Below are 21232 nucleotides of genomic sequence, written 5' to 3' on the forward strand. Positions count from 1 at the left end.
TTATAAAATTTAATGTTTGATAAAGTTTAAGAAAGAAACTTGAACAATACAACAACAAAAATGATCTAAACTACTATTTTTGACCTCATATGCCCTTTTTTGTAATCTAAAATAATGTAAAACTGATACGATTTTATCTTTCCCTTTAATGCCTGTTCAAAACAAAACAGAATTTAAGTTTCAAAATGATAATAATGCTTTCAAGATATTGTTCAAAAATCGAAAGATCAACTGTGGTGATAATAGCGTATGCATACTGATGTAAACCTTTCTACCAGTATCAATAAAAAAAAAAACCAAAACTCACAGATTTTTAATACTGACAATATCCATATATAGGGAAACAATCCAATTTAAACAAATCCTCCTACAGTTAACAATCATTAGCCATACCTTTCTGAGAATAAATTTAATTAAATCAAAGTAACAAAACATGCAATATTTTTGCTAAAATATTATTCAAACAATCTGTTTCCACAATCCATGCTGATTACCTCTTTCCTGTCAATCTACTTATTGGTTTCACAATTACATTAGACAATGAGCAAACTAAGAACATAAAGTACTAGATTTATAAATGGTATGGCATATAGATTTTAAAAGTGCAACATCATTTTGCTCAAAAGCATGACATTAAGAAATTCCAGTGGTTAAAATAATTTATCAGAAATACATTATGCAGACAGACTGAGTGGACTGAAACATTCATTCATGGTGGGATCATTTGGAAAAGAGAATGTAACTTGAAAATCCTCTTCAAGGAAATATTTTTTACCTTGTGGAGAATGTGCTACTGCATTAGAAAGTTAACACTGTTTCTTTTTATTAGAAACTGGAAACCTTTCTTCCCAGTTTGGAAATTTACTGTGAATGTATGTGTGTTTGAATACAATCTACACACAAACACAGAGCAATACTGAATTGGGCTCAATTTAGCTGCACAATGTATCTACAATAAACATGGAATGTCAGCTGTCATGATTACATTTATTAGTTTGCTAATAAAAAAAAAAAGGAGAACTTATTTAACGGTTTACAACTTGATTTAATCCAAGGAGAGCGGAGATGAGGCACTGCCTTCCACAGCTGGGATTGGTGAGGTCCCCCCTGCAAGACTCTCTGCTATTTTTTTCAAAATAGTTCCTGTTTCCTGGGTACTGAAAGATGAATTTCTAATGGATACATTGACAGCCTGGTGAACAACGGGTTCATCAGACCTCACAGGAAGATACATCTGATCTTCAAATATATCTACCATAGCATCGCTGTCCTGATGGGTGTCTTTCTGAAGAATGCTGATAGGTTGTAGAATGAAGCTATGCCTGGACTCCAACTCTACTAAACCGTTTCCACTGAAATCCATATCAAAACGGTCAGATTCTTTATCTTCCATCCATTTTTCAACTTGATGATGATTTCTCCAGTGTGCGTCTTTCGAACTACTTTTCTCAGGAATAGCATTGGTTAATTCAAGTTTCCTCTCTTGATGTAAAATGGCTGTGCTCAAAGCTAGGGCTGCAAAGTCTGTTGGCACAATATGCGGCAACTCTTCTGCAATCAGGCCGCTTGATTCCTCAGCTGAAGTCATTTCCACCAAGGTCGATGGTGTAGACGATTCGTCCACATCCCCGTTGTTTTGAGCACTGTTGGTCTTGTCCGTTTTGTTTTGCTCATAATAACTGTTCAGCAGTGCAAACATTCTAGCTACATCCTTCAAGTAATTAGTCCAGTCAGCCAGACTAAGTCTATAGTTGGATCTGTGTTCATATACACTCTCATTCACACTGTACAAGTCTTCCAGTCCTTGCCAGTTGATGTCACCAGTGAAATTTGGCAGGTTAGCCTTCCCATCCATCCCATAACTGTCCTCTGTTAAAAGAAAGAACAAGGTCTAATAGTGAACACCAGCTTAAAAGTGCAAGTAAAGCTTCCATGCGTGTTTCTATTCCAATATGCTGAAAAGCAGTACTACTCATAATGTATATAGCTCAAATAGTAAAATATTCCACGTTTCCATCATCTTTCCAGTGTCTGGCCTCAGGTGGGTTCCCAGCTCCTGCTACAAAGCTGGGTTTAGCTACGTCCCTGGGCTGAGCAGCTGTAAATAAGAGCAGAATCTGCCCTAAAGGGACTTCGTGATGACCTTCAGAGATAAACCTTTCTTCTAAACCTTCCTTCAGGAAACCTTTGTCTTTCATGAACACTCTGCCAAAATACATGGTAGATAAGCAACAGTTAAGTATAAAAGGCAGGATTAATTCTGAGAGCCATTAGTGACCAGAACTTCAGCAAAGCCCAGAGGAAATTGGAGTCTAGACAGCTTGAAGGATGCAGTCTACAAAAACACTAGTCACGTTTTTTTAATCAGATGTACAAGACACAATCGTCTTTAATAAATGATAGTCAAAGGTAATTTTTAATTTATTTTGTAGACATTAATTTCAGTTTACACAGAGCATTAGGAGAAATAGCTGTAGAAACTTAGTGTGAATTAATTTATAGAACTGCACCACTCTCTAAAATATTGTTAAAAGATACACAGATAGTATCTCCTAGAGCTTTTTTTTTTTTAAAAAAAAAAAAGCTTTCAAAGAAGGCAGCTAGCAGATTTATTGAATAATGTGTCTGAATAAAGAGCACAGATGTGATTCTGTAAATAGCAGTAGAGTGGATTTTATATTGATCATACCCGGAAGAAAATAAATACATGAATGAAACCAATTTCCACTTGCAAAAGTAGCTACAGTGACCCAGATTATTAAATGCATGGCAAAGCCCAATTCATATTGACAAGTAGCACTGATGGACACCACTCTTTCTTTCATTTAATTCACTACAGAGATGGTGTTCAGCCCAAAGACTTTACCCACAAAGTGGACTACAAGGTAAAACTAATCAGGTAAAGAAAAAGCACTTCGGGGAAAATGACAATCTGCTTTTCACTGACAACCTTGTAGACAGTATTTACTAATTCAGTGAATGACTTATTCTTTTTCTGAATCCTACTGGCAGGTAGGATAGTACAAATTACCTTGAAAGTTCAAGTGCCTATATCCCAACAACCTGAGTTGAGTATAAATATTTATTTACACTCATTCCTTCACCCCTACACTGGATTCTGGACCACTCCATCATTTTGTTTGCATTTTAACTTGCTCTTTCTCCTTGTTCAAGTAAAACAGAAGATATGACAGCTTATATTCTTTGCTTCACTACTAGTTTTGCAGTTCATAGTGGAAAGAATGTGTCCAAGACAAATATTGGTCAGAAAAAACATGTGGTTTTCTTATGTTGCCCTTTCCTTATCATGATGTGCTCTGACAAGAACAGATACCAAGAAGAGCTGGTAAAGGTTGGGCCATTTTCTGTATGTGGAAACATCCGGGTGCTTAACTTATATTCCCTTACTAAAGACAGCAACTGTAAAAAAATTTGAAATGTAAAAATATAACTTTTGCTTTTTTAAAAACAAATTCTAAAAATATTTATTTTCCTTAGAAACATGGCTTTGTATCTTGAAGTGGCTTGGCAAACACTTGGCAAACTCCCTATTACAGGAAACCACAGAAGTATTTTGGATCTGGGGGAACAGATGCAAAACAAAACTTTGCTATTTTTCTTTTCTTAAGAAAACAACAGAAATGAAAATCATGGAATGGCAACATGACAACCATCTCTATAAGTCAAATTATTCATAAATTGCTTCCTGAAAAAATCAAATCCAATATATGAGAAGATTCAAGAAATAAATCTTACTATCCTAAGCTGCACTTTTGAGGAAACTCGCCACCAAGTATGCTCAGATAGTAACACTATGAATGTTGCAATATTTAAATTTTGCTCTGTTGTTCTTTGTCTTGATAGTTTCGTAAATTTTGTCATGGCCAAATTGGAGCCTGTATAGGAAAAACAAAGTGTTGTAAGAACAATTACTGGGCAAAGGGCTTCAGGATATAGGAATTTATCAAAACTCATCCTCGAGAAGCACCAGCACTTTCTGCACATGGAAACCTGACGGCAGAAACTGAAAGTGGAGGGAGGCCACTTGGGACAGGGTGGACCCAAGTGGTGTGGGGCAAAGTCAGGCCAGAAAGGCGGGTTTGGGCCCCGGGCTGGCACTGGCACCAGGACACTGGGTGAGCAGGGACACTGTGGTTGTATCCCAATGCAGAGTTGCTGCATTTCTAAGCAAAGCCTGAAGCAGAGCTGCACAGCTCTGCTGTGGGAAATCTTATTTTCCCCTTTAATCGGAACACTGTGGTCCCATGGTCCCACTTTCACCACTGATGACCCAGGAATTTCACAGCTGGGAAGGCATTGGAAATTAGCCTGTGATCTTCAATCAATCAGAAAAAAATCTTTTCTTTAAACACATGGAACAGAGATAACTTGTGTGCATGTAAACAGATGGAAAAGCAATGTCATAAGGCACTAGAGCTGATTACAGTTCGTCTGAGCAGGTCACTTCTCAGCATAATGCCACAACTCACAGTAAGTGTGACAAGTTTCGCACAGAAATCAAAGTATAGAGAGGTAAGGGGGGAGTAAGGAAAAGGTTTTTCCCTGCAAGAAATCTCATTATAAAAATACAAGACAGGAAAGTGCAGATGAGTTGCATATATGTAACTGTATGGCAGTTTCCCTTATCAGTATTTTGGAGTTAGCTACCTTATAGACCCGGAAGAGAAAAAATGTGGTTAACTATTTCCAATAAGACAGTTTCCTTTTTATTTTTTTCTTAGCCAAGCATTAGTTTAATTTAATTCTCAAATTATTGTACCCCTGAAACCCATGATGCCATCTGTGTTGTCTCAAAGCTAGCAACGAATTTGGATATATCACCACTGAGACTGAGGACAGGAAGGGACAATCAGCTCCCTGGTGGCTTTGAAGAAGGAGAGGGGAGACTTGTGCAGCTCCTGCACCCTGTTGTCACCCTGCTTGCAGAGACACAGTCTCTCCATCAGAGAACACAAGTGACACATGTTCCTCCCCGACAGAGGTTTCTTCCTGCGCACCAAGCGAACTGCACTATGTTGACTGCTTCCATACAGGCCACTTGTCCCAGTATTGTACTGGCAAAGCTTTTAGTTCTGTACTAACTCGGGACATTTTAACGGGAAGCAGGTATGAGCTGAGGTACTAAGCAACCTGAAGGAAGCCTAAGGAATATTTCAGATGACTTGGCAGCTTTTTTCCCTTCTAATTCCATTGGTTTCTGTGCAGATTTTGAGGAATAGATCCTTTAATGGATCATTTCCATGGTCACTACGAATTTATTCTTGTTCTTTTTTTAATTCTTGGTTTTAGAAAAAAAAATCACCAAGATGATGGGGCTCAAATCAAACTGTTGAACCCAGGACCTGTGCACATTGAGCAGCTGGCATCTGGAATGGAAGGGCACATAGCAGTATCATTTGAGTTATACTATACCTGTCACATTTCAGTAGAACATTCTTTATTGACTTGGCATCAAAGGTTAAAATGTTTTCATTACTAAACAGTGTAACAGGGTATAATTTAAAGATGTATGTGCTCTATTATTTCATGCAATCTTAAAATTCAAAAATGCTCTTTTAGTTAGATGTACAGTTAAAATTAGGAATGCTTGCAAGGAAATCTTCTAATGAAAGAAAACAGAATTACAAGAATTATATTCTATCATTGTAACCAGTTTTTATCAGGCTGCAGCAAACAATGCAAACATCTGGGATATAACAAAACCCCCAGCTTATCGTATAAAACACTGAGATACATGGTTCCCTGGCTGCTGGGAGTTAACAATAAGGTTCTTTTCAGTAGTCCTTATGATTTTTGTTTTTTTTTTTAAATATAGATCTGTATACTCTCTGGGCCCAATATATATCTCAGGAAAATGATATATTTCAGGAGCTTCTCCACCAAAGTGCATGGAGATGAAAATGTATAAAACTATACATATAGGGAGAGGATATCAAGCTTAAATATGAAACTTGAGAGACCTCCAAATTGTTTTCTGTTCCTTCAGGCAAGCATTGCTGACTAACTAGCACACACAGTACTGTTAAGACCTCAGTTTCTTCAGGCTCTTCAGGCATTTGCTTGGGTCCGATCACTGAATACTAAAAAAATTCACCTGTCTTTCCTCAGATCGAACTCTAGGGACTTAAAAAAAAAATACTGGGCACAGTTTTCTGCATGTAGAAGCACCGTTATGCTACTCAAAGGAGCCTTGTGTTTCTCTTGATGGCTTCTGAGCAAATGTTGTTCAAACTAAGCCCTGCTTTTGCTTAAAACAGCGTCTACCAACATTTCCTAAAGCCTGTGAGAAGACTTTAATTTATTTCCATAGATTGATTGGGCTCTTTGAATACATGAATCTCAGGAAGTTTTGTATTTGTTTTACATTTAAAATGTAGCTGTACAGTCCTCCTAAATAAAAACAGGAAAACAAAGCAAAACAAAACAAAACAACAACCAACAAACAAAATCAAACCCAACAGCAGGAAAACAACCCAAAAGAAATTATTCTTTTTGTGTCATTTTCACAATCTGAGCAATACAGGCATGGAATACGAGCTGTATGAAGTCTTGTTGTGACAATGAGCTAAGTTAAATGCAGAATGGTGTAGCTAAAAAAACCAATGGCCAAGTTCAGTGTAAAGTAGTTAGAAAATGCATGCATCAAAAGCTATGCTGTGTGCAACATGGCAGGTTACAGGCATTAGTTGAAATGGACTGAAATCATGCAATTATTTGGAAAGAAGCTGCTGAGGAGAATAAAAAAGTGTGGATACCTGTGTGGATCATAGCTTCCTCCATCTTTATTTCCTGATATAGGAAAATACAAGAGTAACTTTTGTTAGTGTTTAGAACTTGTAAAACCATTCACAATGTAGTTTTCCATGCACAGCATCTAATTCCTAAAAAGAAATGTACTGTGTTAAATAAAGACAGAGCTGCAGTCCAACAAAGATTTCCTGGAAGTTTTATATAAAAGAGCTGAAAAACCACAGTTTTTCAAAAATAATAAAACCCCCAAACAATTAGATATGGTAAAATAAGAGTAATCTTTGTAGCCAAAGAAAGAGACACAAAGATGCCATAACATAAAACATATAGAATGAGGTAGTCTTGTAAAAATCACATTGTCTGGTCAACTAGAATGAAGTGCAGCAAATTCCAGTTTTATGTATTGTAAATACCACCTATTTTTCTATTCTGAGATTCTTGTAAGAAATATTGCTTTCCCCCAAAACACAGGGGGCTGTGATGAAAGGCAGTCTGAAATGTTAGGCCTCAGTTGTAGCACAGAACCTGAAGTTGTTCACACAGACAGACAGCAACACGAATAAACACAAGAACACAACTGCTACTGGGAAGCAAAAGCTAAAATAGAATAAACCCTGTAAGAGAGAAAAGTTATGACTATGAATAAGAAACTCTTTTTGGAATGTCTGTCAAATGTTGTTCTTTATAATCAATATCTGTCTAGAATAACCTGTGCAAACTTGCAAAGAAGCTTTCTGGTCATGCAGTTATGCAGGGCGATGTATATGGATCATTCGAAAGTATTAAGAGCAACACTTAAGAGAGTGAGACTTCATGGATCCAATTAGTACTTAAGGAGAGGAAAATAACCTAATAAAATGGAAATGAATCTATTCATCTATTTTTCTTATACCTGTTTCAAGTCCTTTAGGTCTTGGATTGCACTGTTTGTAACCTTGACAACTTCGCAGTTCCATTAGCTGTATGTGTAATTGATTCAAAATGCCTCTTTCCACTGTATGTACTGTATTTGTCAGCTAAGAAAAAGGAATGGAGGCAAAAAAATACTTGTCAAAAATGACAACAACAACAAAATTTAAAAATCTACAGGAGCTTAGCATAGAATAGCTTGTAACAGGGAAAAGGATTTACCTGGTAAGGATCGGTGTTCATATCAAAATACTCCAGGAAGCCAGTTGCAAACTCACAAAAGAGAAAATTGTGGGTGTCATTGACTGTTCGCAAACACCAGTAGGTGTTGTTGTTTGAGCTTGTGCAAGCACAGAAAGAGCCCACTGTAATTAAAGAAACAAATTATTAGTTTTAGATGAAAAAAATAGTTCTTTTACTAGTAAAACTTCTGTAGCTCTTAATGTACTTGAATTCTAGATCAATTTGCTCGAATATTCTCCTATTTTAAAAATGATCAGCTGGGTTCTCATCAAAAACTCTGAATAAGTAAATATGGTTACACACAATTTTCACAAGTGTCCATTTAAAGAAGCCAGAAGATAAGAAATACTGTAATGAGACTTACTCTTTTCCGATTTATATAAGGTTTATTGAGAATTAGTAGAGTTCAGGCTTTGTAAGACAGTAGTGATTCCTGGTCTTAAGAACTAGAATTGCTTATTATATACCCAGGTGCTATTTCCATCAACAGTGTAATCTAGGCAGCATATCAGATTTCACATAGTTTTCAATTTTCAATCTGAGGAAACATAGAGTGGGATTCCAATCCAGATAGTAGACACCTATATTCAGGTGTCACGTGTGAGGTAAATGTCCTGGCCCTCATTAGAGGAAATGAAGATTTAGTCGATATAGATAAGTGAGGTATGAAGAGCTATTCACCTGATGAAATGTAGTTAGGTATTTTAGGGTAATGCTTATCATCTGCTCAAAAATACACTTTATTCGGTCTTCAAAGGGCTTTTTGTGAAAAAATAAGATTTGGAATTACATATCAAGCTAGCCTCTTCCAGTTTCTTTTCAGTGAAGCTGTTGTTAGCAGAAAACTTGTAATTTCCATGTGGATTTAGCAGTCTTTGCATTTGAAAGGAGCCTGGTCCCTGAATGACTGTGTTGTATGGTGTCCCTGGTGCATAACTAACCACAGAAGAGGAGATAGGAGGAGATATCAGAGCTCTGTGGTAGAACTGAAAAGGAGGAGACTCCCTCCAAGTTCAGCACCAGGACAGTGTGAAAACTTCATAGCAATAAGATGTCAATAAGACAAAGGCTTCCCTAGATAATACCCTGACATTACTACTTCATGCTTGATGAATTTAGCCATAATGAGATAAACGAGAGAAACCTTAAAAGAAATCTAAAAGAACTGAGTGACTTTCAAGTGGCTGAAATTCAGCTGTCTGTACATGAGGCTTATTCATCTCTGGAATGTCTTTTGACTTGAGATCATATTCTGGATACCATAAGTTTATCCAGTCAGTGAGCTCTGGGAAGTTAGATACTTCTTAAAATTTACTCACAGCTCAAGTGACCAAAGGTCACTTTATCACCAGCTTTGACATTACTGGTGGCAGCTGTAGGAGTACCACAAATTAAGCGTCTTAGATATCTATCCGAAAATGATAATAAGATGGTGTCTGCAATAGCTTGACTTTGACACATAAAAGAGACATTTTATTGTGCAGCAGTAAGGCAATGAAGCTTTGCAATAAATCTGCTGGACTGAGATGTGCAAGCCTGGGCGATAACATGCTGGTGGAATCTTTTATGGCTTTTTTAGCACCATAGATTTAATAAGACATTTAAAGGGCTATGGTGAGGACTAAACAATGTTGCTTTTGCTGAAATAAAGTAAACTAACTATTGTTTAACTGACAGAATAACAGGAGATGATTGGTAGTTTAGAACACAAGTATTTAAAAGATTTGATTTTAATAGACTATATTCTGATATCAGTTCTGCAAACATTTTTCACAATATAATATTTTAAAGATTATTTGTAATCTTGTGCTGCCAGCAGAAAAGACTGTAGCAAAATAGTTTTTTAAACAAAGCGCTATTTTTTTCTTTAATTCCAATAATTAATGTCATCCGCCCTAGATGTTTAATTAGTCCAATGATTTTCTGTAATAGTGTTAAAACATTGTACAAACCTCATAACATTAGTATAGACACACCGGTATTGGGCCCTTTTTAGTATCCATGTAACCTAAATCAACAACTCTTTCAGTCGTGGACCTTGTCAGATGGACATTTTTTACTCAATTGCTATTGACGGGACATTGTCAGAATGCACAGCAATGTGAGATTGCTTTCCATAATTTGTTATTTCACAGTTATATGGGATTAAGCCACTATCTGTGCTTGATTTTTGTTTTTAAAGACAGCAAATAAGTTGTTCTAGGAATATTTTAAAATGTAAAAAGCATGTTAGCAGAAGTGTTAATACAACCTGAACAGGTTATTACTGTCAGAAAACATCTTTCTCCAAATAAGTATTTGCTCCTAGTTATTCTTCTGCTTATACACTACAATAAAAATCAGTTAAATATCAATATATTAGATTAGATCAATCACCTCTGAATCAGGAAATTTTACCTGTAAAGTTTTCAAACACTTTTCATTGTCTGCCAACAAATTTTCAGGATGATGACAAAGGTGTTGCTAATGCTGAATACCTAGAAATGTTGAGGCATGCCCCAAAAAGGACGCTTATCTATATGCCTGAATTTTAAAGGATTGTGAAATGCTTTTGGTTATAGCATTTTACTCTTATGCACTAGGTATGCATTTCACAGTTGCGATTTTTAAATTCTTTAAAGAATGGAAAGAATGGGGAGAATTCGTAAGGAATAGTATCTGTATTATCTCTTCAGTAAGCAAAGTTGTCTATGATACACATTTAACTAAAAAAGGCAAAATTAAAGTTCATCTTTTATGTGCTGAAGTTTACGACTTCATGCAGTATTAAAGGTCGAGCCACAGAAAGGATTAGTGAAAAAATCATTGGTCATATATATCTCATTTATAACCTAATTGGGCAAAGGAGCAAAAAGGAGAAGGTGTTAATTCAAATAGACACATGATCTGTGATTGACTGCTTAAAGAGGAACTATATTATACAGTATGTATGATCCTAATTCATACTGGCATGCAGAAATAAGACAGGATACTTACAGTTCCAAAATGGAGCTGTTTGCCAGTGGTTGTTATCATGGGTAAAACATGTCAGCCCTGGAAGACTACATTCATCTCCTTTCTTCTGGCGCTTTTTTCCCTTTCGTTCCTTCTTCCTCCTACGATTCTCCTTGAAGAGCTGCAGTTTGCCATCTACTTCCTGTGCCGCTTCTCTGCTCAGGGAGAAAGGGAGGCATAACTGCCAGGGAAAGCTTTCTGTCCAGGTAACAACAGCATTAGTGATTTTTACATTCACTCGAGTTTTTTAGAGGTTAGATGGTGGGAACTGCGTCCTTCAGTAGGCTGACTCTTCTAGCTCAGCTTCTACTCCTGCCCTTCCAAGAGGCTCTTCTCTTTAGTAAATTTGAGAAATGATGCACTGATTCATTTAGCTTTTTTTTAATAATTGCTAAATCAAATTGTTTCTGAAATGATTAAATCCTTCCATCTCAATAAATATTTTTTAAATATTCATAGAATTCCTCATATCTGTTCAAAACTCTTGAAGATTTCTTGTAACAGTTTTCCCCCATCTCTTCCCTCCCCCTATCACAAAAAAACCCCAATTCTTTATTTCTACAGTCACAAAAAGCTAGCTGAGAGAGTGAAAGATGAATAAGATTCTTACTTGAATGGATGAAGGTGGGTCTTGAGTTTCTCTTGGGCTTTCACCCCTTTCTCTTTGTTGTAAAAGCTATAGACACAATTATTAAGGAGGTTGAGTGTCATCAATTCATGAAATAACTCATTTTCAACACAAAAATAGAAACATGATTTTATTGTCATTTAGCTTAAAGAACTATATAGAATAATTTACCATTTCACTTAATGTAAAGAAATAATATATTTGTGAGTAATCCTATGCTAGATTGTAGTAAAAAAAAGAGTGTTCAAATATGTTAGCAGAATACAAACATATAACCTCAACATCCTAAAATTCATATATCTATCTTACTCTAATTTGTAATAGCTTCAACTCTTAAAATTGGTCTAATCAAAACTTGGATCTGGCTCTCCTTTCATTTTCAACTCCTTTGAACTAGATCATACACTTTGACACTTGAATGTCTTTGAATGGCTAACGTTAATTTCTTCTGAAACAACAGAGCCAAGATTTTCTCCAGAGAGGGATTGGAGTACAAATATCTAGCCTCAGTTTCCTTCCTTCCCCTGACTAGGATGATGCCTGAACAGGCCAGTCTTATGAGTGTGCTCTTAGTCTACTGCAGTAGCAAATATCACTAGAGGTAATGTTTTTCAACATCTCAAAAAACTCACAAAATGTCTAAATCTAATCAAGCAGTGCTGAAGGCTTGCAGTGCTGAAGGTCAGGACTTACCTCTGTTTACTACAGTCACATTCATCTGGTTTTCTTCTTTTCAGGTGTCCTCTAACTTCCCTTAAATTCTTAATTTTATCTTGCAGAGCTTCGATCTACAGCGAATATTTCTGAGTCAGAATTATTTCTTGAAAGAATAGCAGTGCAGAGACTTCACTTGGAATGAACTTTCAAATGCCTCTTACCTCCTTATCAATGTAAGCCTTGTGGTCCTTCCAAGCTCTTGCTGATTGGTACAGTTCCCTCTCACAGTGAATAGTGTCATTGGGAAGAATAAAACATCTGTAGATATAAGTTTAACAAATAGAAAAGATCAGTGGTTTCCCAATTGCCTTCCATTTCTCTTTATGCCAACATTTCTCCTTATTTCTTCATCAAATTTTTCTAAGAAATGACAATGTCTCATACTGATTTAATATTATTCATAATTGCTTCAATCTGTTTTCTCACCAAAATAAAAGAGTCCATCATCTACAGCAGGCACTGTCCATCTCCCAAGCAAAAATGAAATGACAGTGCCATATCAGAGATTTTTAATCCAATCAGAAATAAAACTGAAATGAAGTTCTGCTCAAATTCAACTTTCAACTCTTATGAACCAGACTTGTCATTGCTCTTTTAACCACCAACTGCTGAGAAGTGTGTTCTTGCCGCATGAATGTGACTTACCCATGCACACTAAGTAGTTAAATATGGAACATAAAGCCAGTAAGGTAAAGATCAATATAAATCAACACAGATCAATAAAGGTCAAAGTTAGGGAAAAGTTTTCAAATAAGAGGTGAATAAAAGAGAGTACTCAAATAATAAAGTAGTTGCAATGACAAAGAAAGACACTAGTGTTCAGAAAAATGAGGTTGGGTGAGATAGAAAGTCTAGCAGATTACCAATTTTTCAAAGTCTCCAAGTGGACATACACAATTTGCTTAATTATGAACAATTCCAACTTCATAACATATCCTTTCTCCTCTTTCCCTAGCCCTGCTTCATCAGGATTTTCGAGAACAATATATAAAGAGGACTTGAGAGTTTATCTCCTCTCATATCCTCCCATTATGCTTATTTCTCAGTCATAGGACAGGAATTTTGAAAACAGCACTTCATTCACTAAAAGACACAACTATTTATTGAGAAACAATCGCTTTTTTTTTTTTTCAGAAAGCCATTTAAGACTTTCTGAACTCCACACCTGGAAATGATCAATGGTAATAATTTTTAGTTACTCAAAATTAACATTTATGTTTCTCTTGATGTTTTTGAAAAGAATGAAAAATATTATTTATATTTTAAACAAGATAAAACATTTAAACATGATTTTTAGTGACTACATTGAATCTTTGCAGTTCGGTCATATAATTTTTCAAAACTTAAAATATTTTGAATTTTTTGACTTTTCATTCATATTTAGGGTGAAAAGCTGAAATCTCAGCATCTTTTAGGATGCAAAAACGATCATTGCTCTCTTCAGTGATAAACAAGTCTAATGTATCTTAGGTAACATTAGCGTCTGCAAAAAATAAGCTTTAAGAAAGATGAAGTGAGTGATCTATTCTGTTCTCATTTAGAATGAGTTTAATTTCTTCTAACTTCAGCCATCTAAAATCTAGGCCTCTATGCTAAGGTAATTACGTAGCCGTTACAAGGAACAGCAGGAGTACCAGCCTCAAAGGGTGATTAATCTATCATAAGACACATATTTAGATACAGAGAATGAATTTCCCTCTGGAGATGCCTACTCCTGAGAGATAAAACATAAACTATATTGTCATTTTTAGATATAGGGATTTATGGGAAATGATTCAACTTAATAACAAATACAACTCAACTATATCTAAAATTATCTGTGACAAAAGAATTAACTCATAGAATCATAGAATCATAATTGTTGGAAAAGACCTTTAAGATCATTGAGTTCAATCCTAAGCCGCTTAACACCAGACCTGTTAAAGCATGTCCCTAAGCATTTCATCTACACGTTTCTTGAACACTTCCAGGGATGATGACTCCACCACTTCCCTGGGCAGTCTGTTCCAATGCTTGACCACACTTTCTGTGTAGAAATTCCTCCTAATCTCTAACCTGAACCTCCCCTGGTGCAATTCGAGCCCATTTGCTCTTGTCCTATCAGTAGTTACTCTGGAGAAGAGACCGAACTTTGCCTTGCTACAAACTCCTTTCAGGTAGCTGTAGAGACGGATAAGGTCTCCCCTGAGCCTCCTCATCTCCAGACTAAATATCCCCAGCTCCCTCAGCCGCTCCTCGGAAGGTCTGTGCTCCAGCCCCTTCAACAGCTTTGTTGCCCTCCTTTGGACCCGCTCCAGGACCTTAATGTCTCTCTTGTAGTGAGGGGCCCAAAACTGAACGCAGTATTCGAGGTGCGGCCTCACCAGTGCCGAGTACAGGGGGATGATCACTTCCCTGGTCCTGCTGGCTACATTGTTCCTGATACAAGCCAGTCCTAATATACAAGTCCTTATATATTGAAAATATAAAATCTGAAAAAAAGTAAAGAGAATATAACTAGAAAATGAATAAGATTAAGAAAAAAATAGGAAAAGCAATTGTACTTGTGTGTCACTCTGACGGAGTTAGGTTGACCTATAGTATCTGTGCCATCAGCTATCATCGAGTCACGAGGAGCACCATCAGTTTCCCCTGCTTCCTCCTCATTTTCAGCATTGTGACGCTTGCTGATGCTTTTGGTTTTTAACACCTGCAGTTCTTCCTCTTCCAGATTTATGTCATATATTTCACCTTCAAATTCCACGGACAACGACCGGGTTTGGCGAGTGTGAACAAATCGTGGTTTGTATCCTAACAGAAAGAAAGAAATATTCATAGTTGCATATACATATTCACGTGACTTGTGCAATGAACATACAGCGTAATACAAAGAGCAAGGATGCTAATGCTGTTCAGTAAAAATCCAGCTTGCTTTTTCCAGACTCTATAAAGACTGATTTAATTTTTTTTTTATTGCTATTCAGTGTGGCCGGTCTCCACCTGTAAACTGCCATGTGTCAGAAGAAGTCTGACTTCTTCAAAGGGGCAAATTTTGATATTAAACCCTCCAAATGTGGGATATCTAAAAGAACGTTATGAGAAATATTGGATCCTGGCAACCTGTGGAAAGCTCTGAGTAGGATTATAGATCTTTTCATTATTGTTTCGGAGTTTTGCAAGACAGCTGAATATGACTGAAATTAGCTAAGGCAATTAATGCTTTCAGGGTTTCTTATGCTGTGTATGGAATGCTCATTTGGGCTCAGTCAGAAAGACCTTCCACAATATACCTCTTTTGCCACATGTACTTGCCTCAAATCAAAAAGTGATAAAACTGACAGTAAACATTTTGCCTAGACACAAAAAAACACCCACCACGTGAAGCCCTAAAATGCACAAATCAGCTTGTGAAAAGCTATTGCAGGGCATCGGTGTCCGTTAGTTGTGTCTCTGCTGAGCACACCTCTATAGCCTAACAACTACTAATAAGTCCTGTAGCAGGAGGAGAGCTCTAAAATGAGAGCTCTAAGCAGGCACTGTCTTTGACAGTGCAGAGTTTATCACAGTTTTCCTATTAGTTTCTTTAAAAGGTTCATGCAAGAATCATTTATCAGCACACAGAATGAGTCTCATCTAAAATTTAATTCAAACCACCCTATTATTCTAAACTGTTTCTGTGGATGACTGCTGTCAGGTGAAGAAAAGGATTACAACTAGTCAGTCGTTGGATACATTCACCTTCCTGAAGAGAAACCGCAGCTTCTAAGCATCTTTCTGATTTATAAGCTTAATACTCTTTAATCAAACAATGCAGAAAGATTCACATGGTCAGAGAGGGCAAATTCTGGCACGGCTATGGTCTGTTGTGAAGATAGTTATTAATCAGGTAGCCACTTGAAAGAGTTTGGAATATTTTAGAATCTTATCTTAGTGTTACCTAAAAACTGAGGTCTGAACTAGCCATCCACTCAAACAATGTTTTATCATCATGAGCCTCTCTCTCTCTGCTCTGCTTGAGAGATCTAGAGGAGGAGGAAGAAGAGGGAAGAAGTGCAAGAACACTTGTATGGGAGAAAAGCATAAGAAACGGACCTTTTCTGATTCCTCTACTTCAGATGTTTTGCAAACTGTTTTCCATATGGGGAGGTTGCCCTTTCCTCCTTCCTAGCCTTCTCCCACCAGTTCACTTCCTCCCAGCCACAATCTCCATCCAAATCTTGCTGGTGCTCTGGTAGCACCTTTTCTTTCCAAGGCACGAAGCAGGTATTTCTCCCTGAAAATATCACCTGGGGGCACATTCCCCAGCTTAGGAATCACATTGGCAGACTGTGACATGTAGACTTTCTGGCAGAGGTCAGCATGCACACACTGCAAAGTTCCTCAGGTCATGTCAAACAAGTGGAAGAAATTATTTCAAGGCAGCATTTAGTCTGAGCAGTGAGACAGCTCAAGACAGACAACATTGTGGCTGATGTGCAGAGAATGCCAGGGATTCTTGTTCACATATATAGTGGGGGAGGATTTAAATCAGGAAACAATTTGGATTAGACTGCCATAATTTTCTTATTCCATAGACATCTGTGCATCATCTTCTAATTTTTTTATTTCTCATATAACCACCCCAGCTTCCTGTTATAATGGCCTGTCTCTGTTTCATTGCACAACGTAGATTTCTGTACAGAGAATGGACAACATAGAGAATCCCCTGAAATCCAGATCTGCTTGGACTGTTGTACAGCTTCACTTTCATCACGGTGCAGAGAGATGGAAAGATTTGTTCCTGTGAAGAGGCTTCTTCAAATAGGCTGTTGTTCCATAAATCCTTAGCAGGATAAACCCAAACACGGCTCTCTCAAAGCCTGCATTCCTTGGGCTCATGTGCCACTAGAGGACACTGCAATCTAACTTGTTCCCTTTCCTGCACCTTGTGATAGGCCTGCTTGAAAGCTGCAGCAGCGGGTCATTCAGGCAGGAGCCAGAGCACTTAGACACCTCATGCAAAAGATATCTTTGGGATATGAAAAAACAATGTTTTAACTCAGTGTTCGTGAAGAGCAGTGGGATGCCAGGTGCTCTGGCTACCTTGGCAAATAACGGCTCTGATTTCTGGACAGAACTCCCCTGGTTTTATCTCTGGCTAGTGCAATAGGTGGCACCAAAGCATCATTACAAGGGCTTGCCTAAAGAATATTCCTTGATATAAGGGAGAAGTCAGGCTGTTATTATTGCAGACACAGCTATGCAGAGCACGACTGCCAGTTACAGGTGTCTTCATTCATTATACCCAGAGGTGGAAACAGGAGGGCACCAGTAACCCAGCCCCCTGCAAGCCGTTCCTGTCCTGTTCTTTGGAGCACCCGCAAGGTACTTACTTTGCGCGCTGGGGTTTCTCAGGAACTGCCGCTGATTCTTCCTTTGGGCCCGGCCGCCCCGGTAGTCGGTGCCGCCGCAGGCGCAGTCCTTGTCCTTGGCGCCGTAGCCGCGCGCGTGCACGCTGCGCGTCCTCTTGCGGAGGGCGAGCACGTCGCCCGGCACCTTGCACTTGTGGATGCGCAGCTTGCCCGAAGCGTCCTCCGTGCACTGCCACTTCTGCGAGGGAACAAAGAGGAGGTGATTTTCCTGCTGCTTTCACGTGCCTCGTAAATCACCAGAGGAGCGTTTCTGTAAAAACTGAAGAGTTCCTTAAACAACGAACAGAGAAGCGAAACATCTTACGGGACTAAATTCACTCATGTTCGTCTCAATGTCTCTCTCATCCTAGGCAAACACAAGCTTGAATGAAATCACCGCGAATCGGCATTAAAAAAAAATATACGACCCAGCCAAAAAAGATATATAAATCAAGAGCATCTAGACTAAACACATCCGTGAAAGAAGCAAGTAACAAGTCTTAATTTACCGAGCCACAAAGTACAGCTGTCAGGGCTGTTTTCACCAACTCTTTTTTTTTTCTTTGAAAAACAAACATTGTTTCTTTGTTCTATGACTTGGAATTTCTAGCACAATTCAGGGGAAAATAAAAGAAAAACTCTTCACAGAGGAAGAAGAGCTGAGATCAGGTCAACTGCAGAGTTTTGTGGAAAAGAGCATGACAAATTGCAGGTACAAAAAATACAGGCAGCACTAAGTGCGGGTAACTTGGCTCCTCACAAGGGGCCACACGTAGGGCCTGAACCTGAACATGTGTTCCCACAAACGGGGCCACTCAGAAACTCAAATGCTGCTGTTTTTTTTTTTCAGTATTTCATGAAGCCATAATAACAGCTAACACATACTGCGCCCAGCCACTCTCGCTGCACCCAACAGGTAGAAGGGGAAGGACTGGAGAAATAGCCAAGAAATAAGTGAGCAGAGAGGAGCTCTTCTGGACACACAGTTTTACGGGCTGCATTGTGTCTGGGATAGGAAGGGGCAGGCTGGAAGGAGCACCTGAAGATACATGGCTTTATATTTGTGCTGCACATCAGACTGAAGGAGGGAGGGCAAGAGGAGCCCAGGCTTCCTGCAGCTGCACTGCACAACTGCAGTCCGACTCGATCAGCAAGAGCCCAAATGCAAGATTCCTGGTCGATTTTTCCAGTGGATCCCACCATCTTCACATTTTGAAAGTGGCGAAGTGGCTGGAGCTTTAATTTCCTTTCCAAACTGAACTGCCTTGAAGAGAAGCTGAAAGGAAATGCTGGGTTTTACACCTCCCGGTGCTGACAGCTCCGCGCTGCGTTGCCCGTGCTTACAGCTGCCGTGTTGGGCTGCTGAATGGAGCTGGCACACGGCACAACGCCCCGGCGAAGCAGCCTGCGAAAGCTTTAAGGGCAGTTGTAGTCTGAATAATAGAAGGGAGAGCTAGAGATAGTTCTGTTTATTTATGATTTTAATACAGTTTGAGAGGCCTAGCTGCAAAGGCCAGACTTTGTATGCAAAGCAATTCTTTACCACAGTGTAGTGCAGAACACACGCAGCTCACTAACACTGTTGGTGACTGAAATCTCTAGCTGTAGCTTTGGCTAAGTTTGCCTGTACAGTGTCCTTTTCTAGTTCCTGCAAAAGGATTCCATAACTTTCTCTTTCCTCATTAATAACAGTAAACCAGCTTGATAGTTACTGGTCCTAATGGAGTACCCACCACAATTTTTGAAATAGCAAACTGCTATCAGAGCAGATACATAGGAGTAAGTCTCTCCCATTAGCTAAAGGCTACGTGGGTCTGGTTTTGTGCTGCTGTCAAGCTAGCTGAAGTATGAAGAAAAACACCTAAGGTACATTTGGTGACCCAATAACCTGAAGAAACATTTGCTGTGGTAGCATTCAACCTTAAAAAAGAATATTGATTTATACACAGCAGTCACTAAAGGAATGAAGAATAGGTGAGCTAAAATATATTATCTACTATATCCATACATCCCTACTAAGCTAACTTTGGGGTTCTCTCACATGCAGCACCTCTCTATTAAACACTGAAATACAGACTGAACTGCAGCACTGTAAGAGCATACTCTAGTTTAACCTGATCTAAAAGATGTGTCCTACCCTCAGAGACCTTGCCTGCTTATTGGCATGGCTTTGATCCAAAGAAAACAAGCCATGTTTAAAAGAGTCTGCTCATGCCTGACCATATTCTGAGAATCATATTCACATCCAGACTTTCTGTGTAAGCATCAACAAGTAGACGTATCTGAGAACTAGATTTATTTCTGCCCTACCATGTGCACTTTTCCTACAGAGGTGAGAGAAATCACTTACAGGATAAGCAATGATTTCTGCACTGGGTATGCTCCACTTGCACATATATTGCTCTAGATGTTAATGATACTCTGAAGCACCGTTCTAAACTAAAATGAGCATTTTCTTTGTCTAATCCTAATTATAGCTACAGGTACCAACAGTTCTGGAAGTGGCTTCAATAGTCATTTAGGTCTAACGGTATTATGACTAACACTGAAACAAGACTGTCCGTGTCTAGTATGAATCAATAATAGTTCTCTATTGAAAACAGAGATTAAATGTGATTCAGTTCCTTTTTTTTTTCTTTTTAGCTTTAAAAAGTATCATTATAAAGATGGTTTAGAGTTTTAAAATGGAATTTTAGACTAACTTTCCTGAATCCCTGCCCATGCCAGTGCGATCATGAACTGAGCATGCATTATGCAGTAAGTCCTAATGGTTTCTCTTCTCCCTTTAAGATCTATAAAATGCATTAATGCACACAAAAGAATATTCTGACTGATGTACTGCCCCTCCTCCTCCTCCATTTTCTACCTTCCTTCCCGCTATGAATATCAAACTGCTTCTGGAAATCTAAGACTTATTAGGTTGGTTGCCCGGGTCCCCAGTCTTTCCGTCAACAAAAGAAAATATTGGCATACACACAAACTAAATGTATCTTCATTAAATTTTAAGCTACATACTCTTGTTTCCCCCCTGTTTATTCTGTTATTATCTGGCGATGTTTCACAAGACACCTAAAGTGATCTAACAAGTCACTGTTGCCATAAGAATAAGGGACAGCCTCATCCTTGCCCTGCGCCCGGCTGCCGGCAGACTTCAGGACCCCCGGGCTGATTTCTTCACTCTGTCACTAAGAGGAAAATGGACTAACTTGGAACAAAAAAATAAAAAGGAGAGGAAAAGCAGAGCCCCACCATTTGGCTGCATCGAGGTAATGTCAGTTGTGCTGTGAAACTCAACCTGTGTCAGTCTCTTTTCCTGTCTTCGACTCTTTCCTTTCTTTCATCTAAGGATGTGGCTGCCCAGGGAAGTGGTGGAGTTACCGTCCCTGGCAGTGTTCAAGAAAAGTTTAGATGAGGCACTGAGGGATGTGGTTTAGCAGGCAGGGTGGTGAGGGGTCTATGGTTGGACTTTATGATCTTGAAGGTCTTTTCCAGCCATAATGATTCTACAGCTCTATAATTATATGAGGGGGCAGATGAGCTGGTTATGAGGGTATTATCTGCACGTGGCCGCTTTGCTTTACAGTGCAGCCAGCACCATGCC

At 38.5% G+C, this 21232-nt stretch overlaps 1 protein-coding gene across 2 annotated transcripts in view; it reads right to left on the reverse strand.

The window, feature by feature from the left end:
* Positions 1–966: 966 nt before the first annotated feature.
* SULF1 (sulfatase 1) overlaps positions 967–21232 on the reverse strand; it is a 61618-nt gene continuing 41352 nt past the window's right edge. Inside the window, exons 10-19 of one of the 2 annotated variants that reach the window (XM_010213261.2) lie at positions 17614–17830; positions 14806–15052; positions 12424–12520; positions 12239–12333; positions 11528–11593; positions 10900–11072; positions 7903–8045; positions 7664–7787; positions 6777–6810; positions 1730–1869 (exon numbers count right to left, since the gene is read on the reverse strand). In XM_010213261.2, the coding sequence (XP_010211563.2) occupies positions 1839–1869; positions 6777–6810; positions 7664–7787; positions 7903–8045; positions 10900–11072; positions 11528–11593; positions 12239–12333; positions 12424–12520; positions 14806–15052; positions 17614–17830 (1227 nt within the window). In that variant the 3' untranslated portion in view covers positions 1730–1838. Of the gene's footprint in view, positions 1870–6776; positions 6811–7663; positions 7788–7902; positions 8046–10899; positions 11073–11527; positions 11594–12238; positions 12334–12423; positions 12521–14805; positions 15053–17613; positions 17831–21232 lie in introns of both variants that reach the window. The other variant, XM_088529743.1, reaches the window with a different exon arrangement.

The sequence above is a fragment of the Tinamus guttatus genome, unplaced genomic scaffold (genome assembly GCF_059628265.1).
Source record: "Tinamus guttatus ecotype Peru unplaced genomic scaffold, ASM5962826v1 Tinamus_guttatus_pri_ptg000343l, whole genome shotgun sequence".
NCBI classification, from domain to species: domain Eukaryota; kingdom Metazoa; phylum Chordata; class Aves; order Tinamiformes; family Tinamidae; genus Tinamus; species Tinamus guttatus.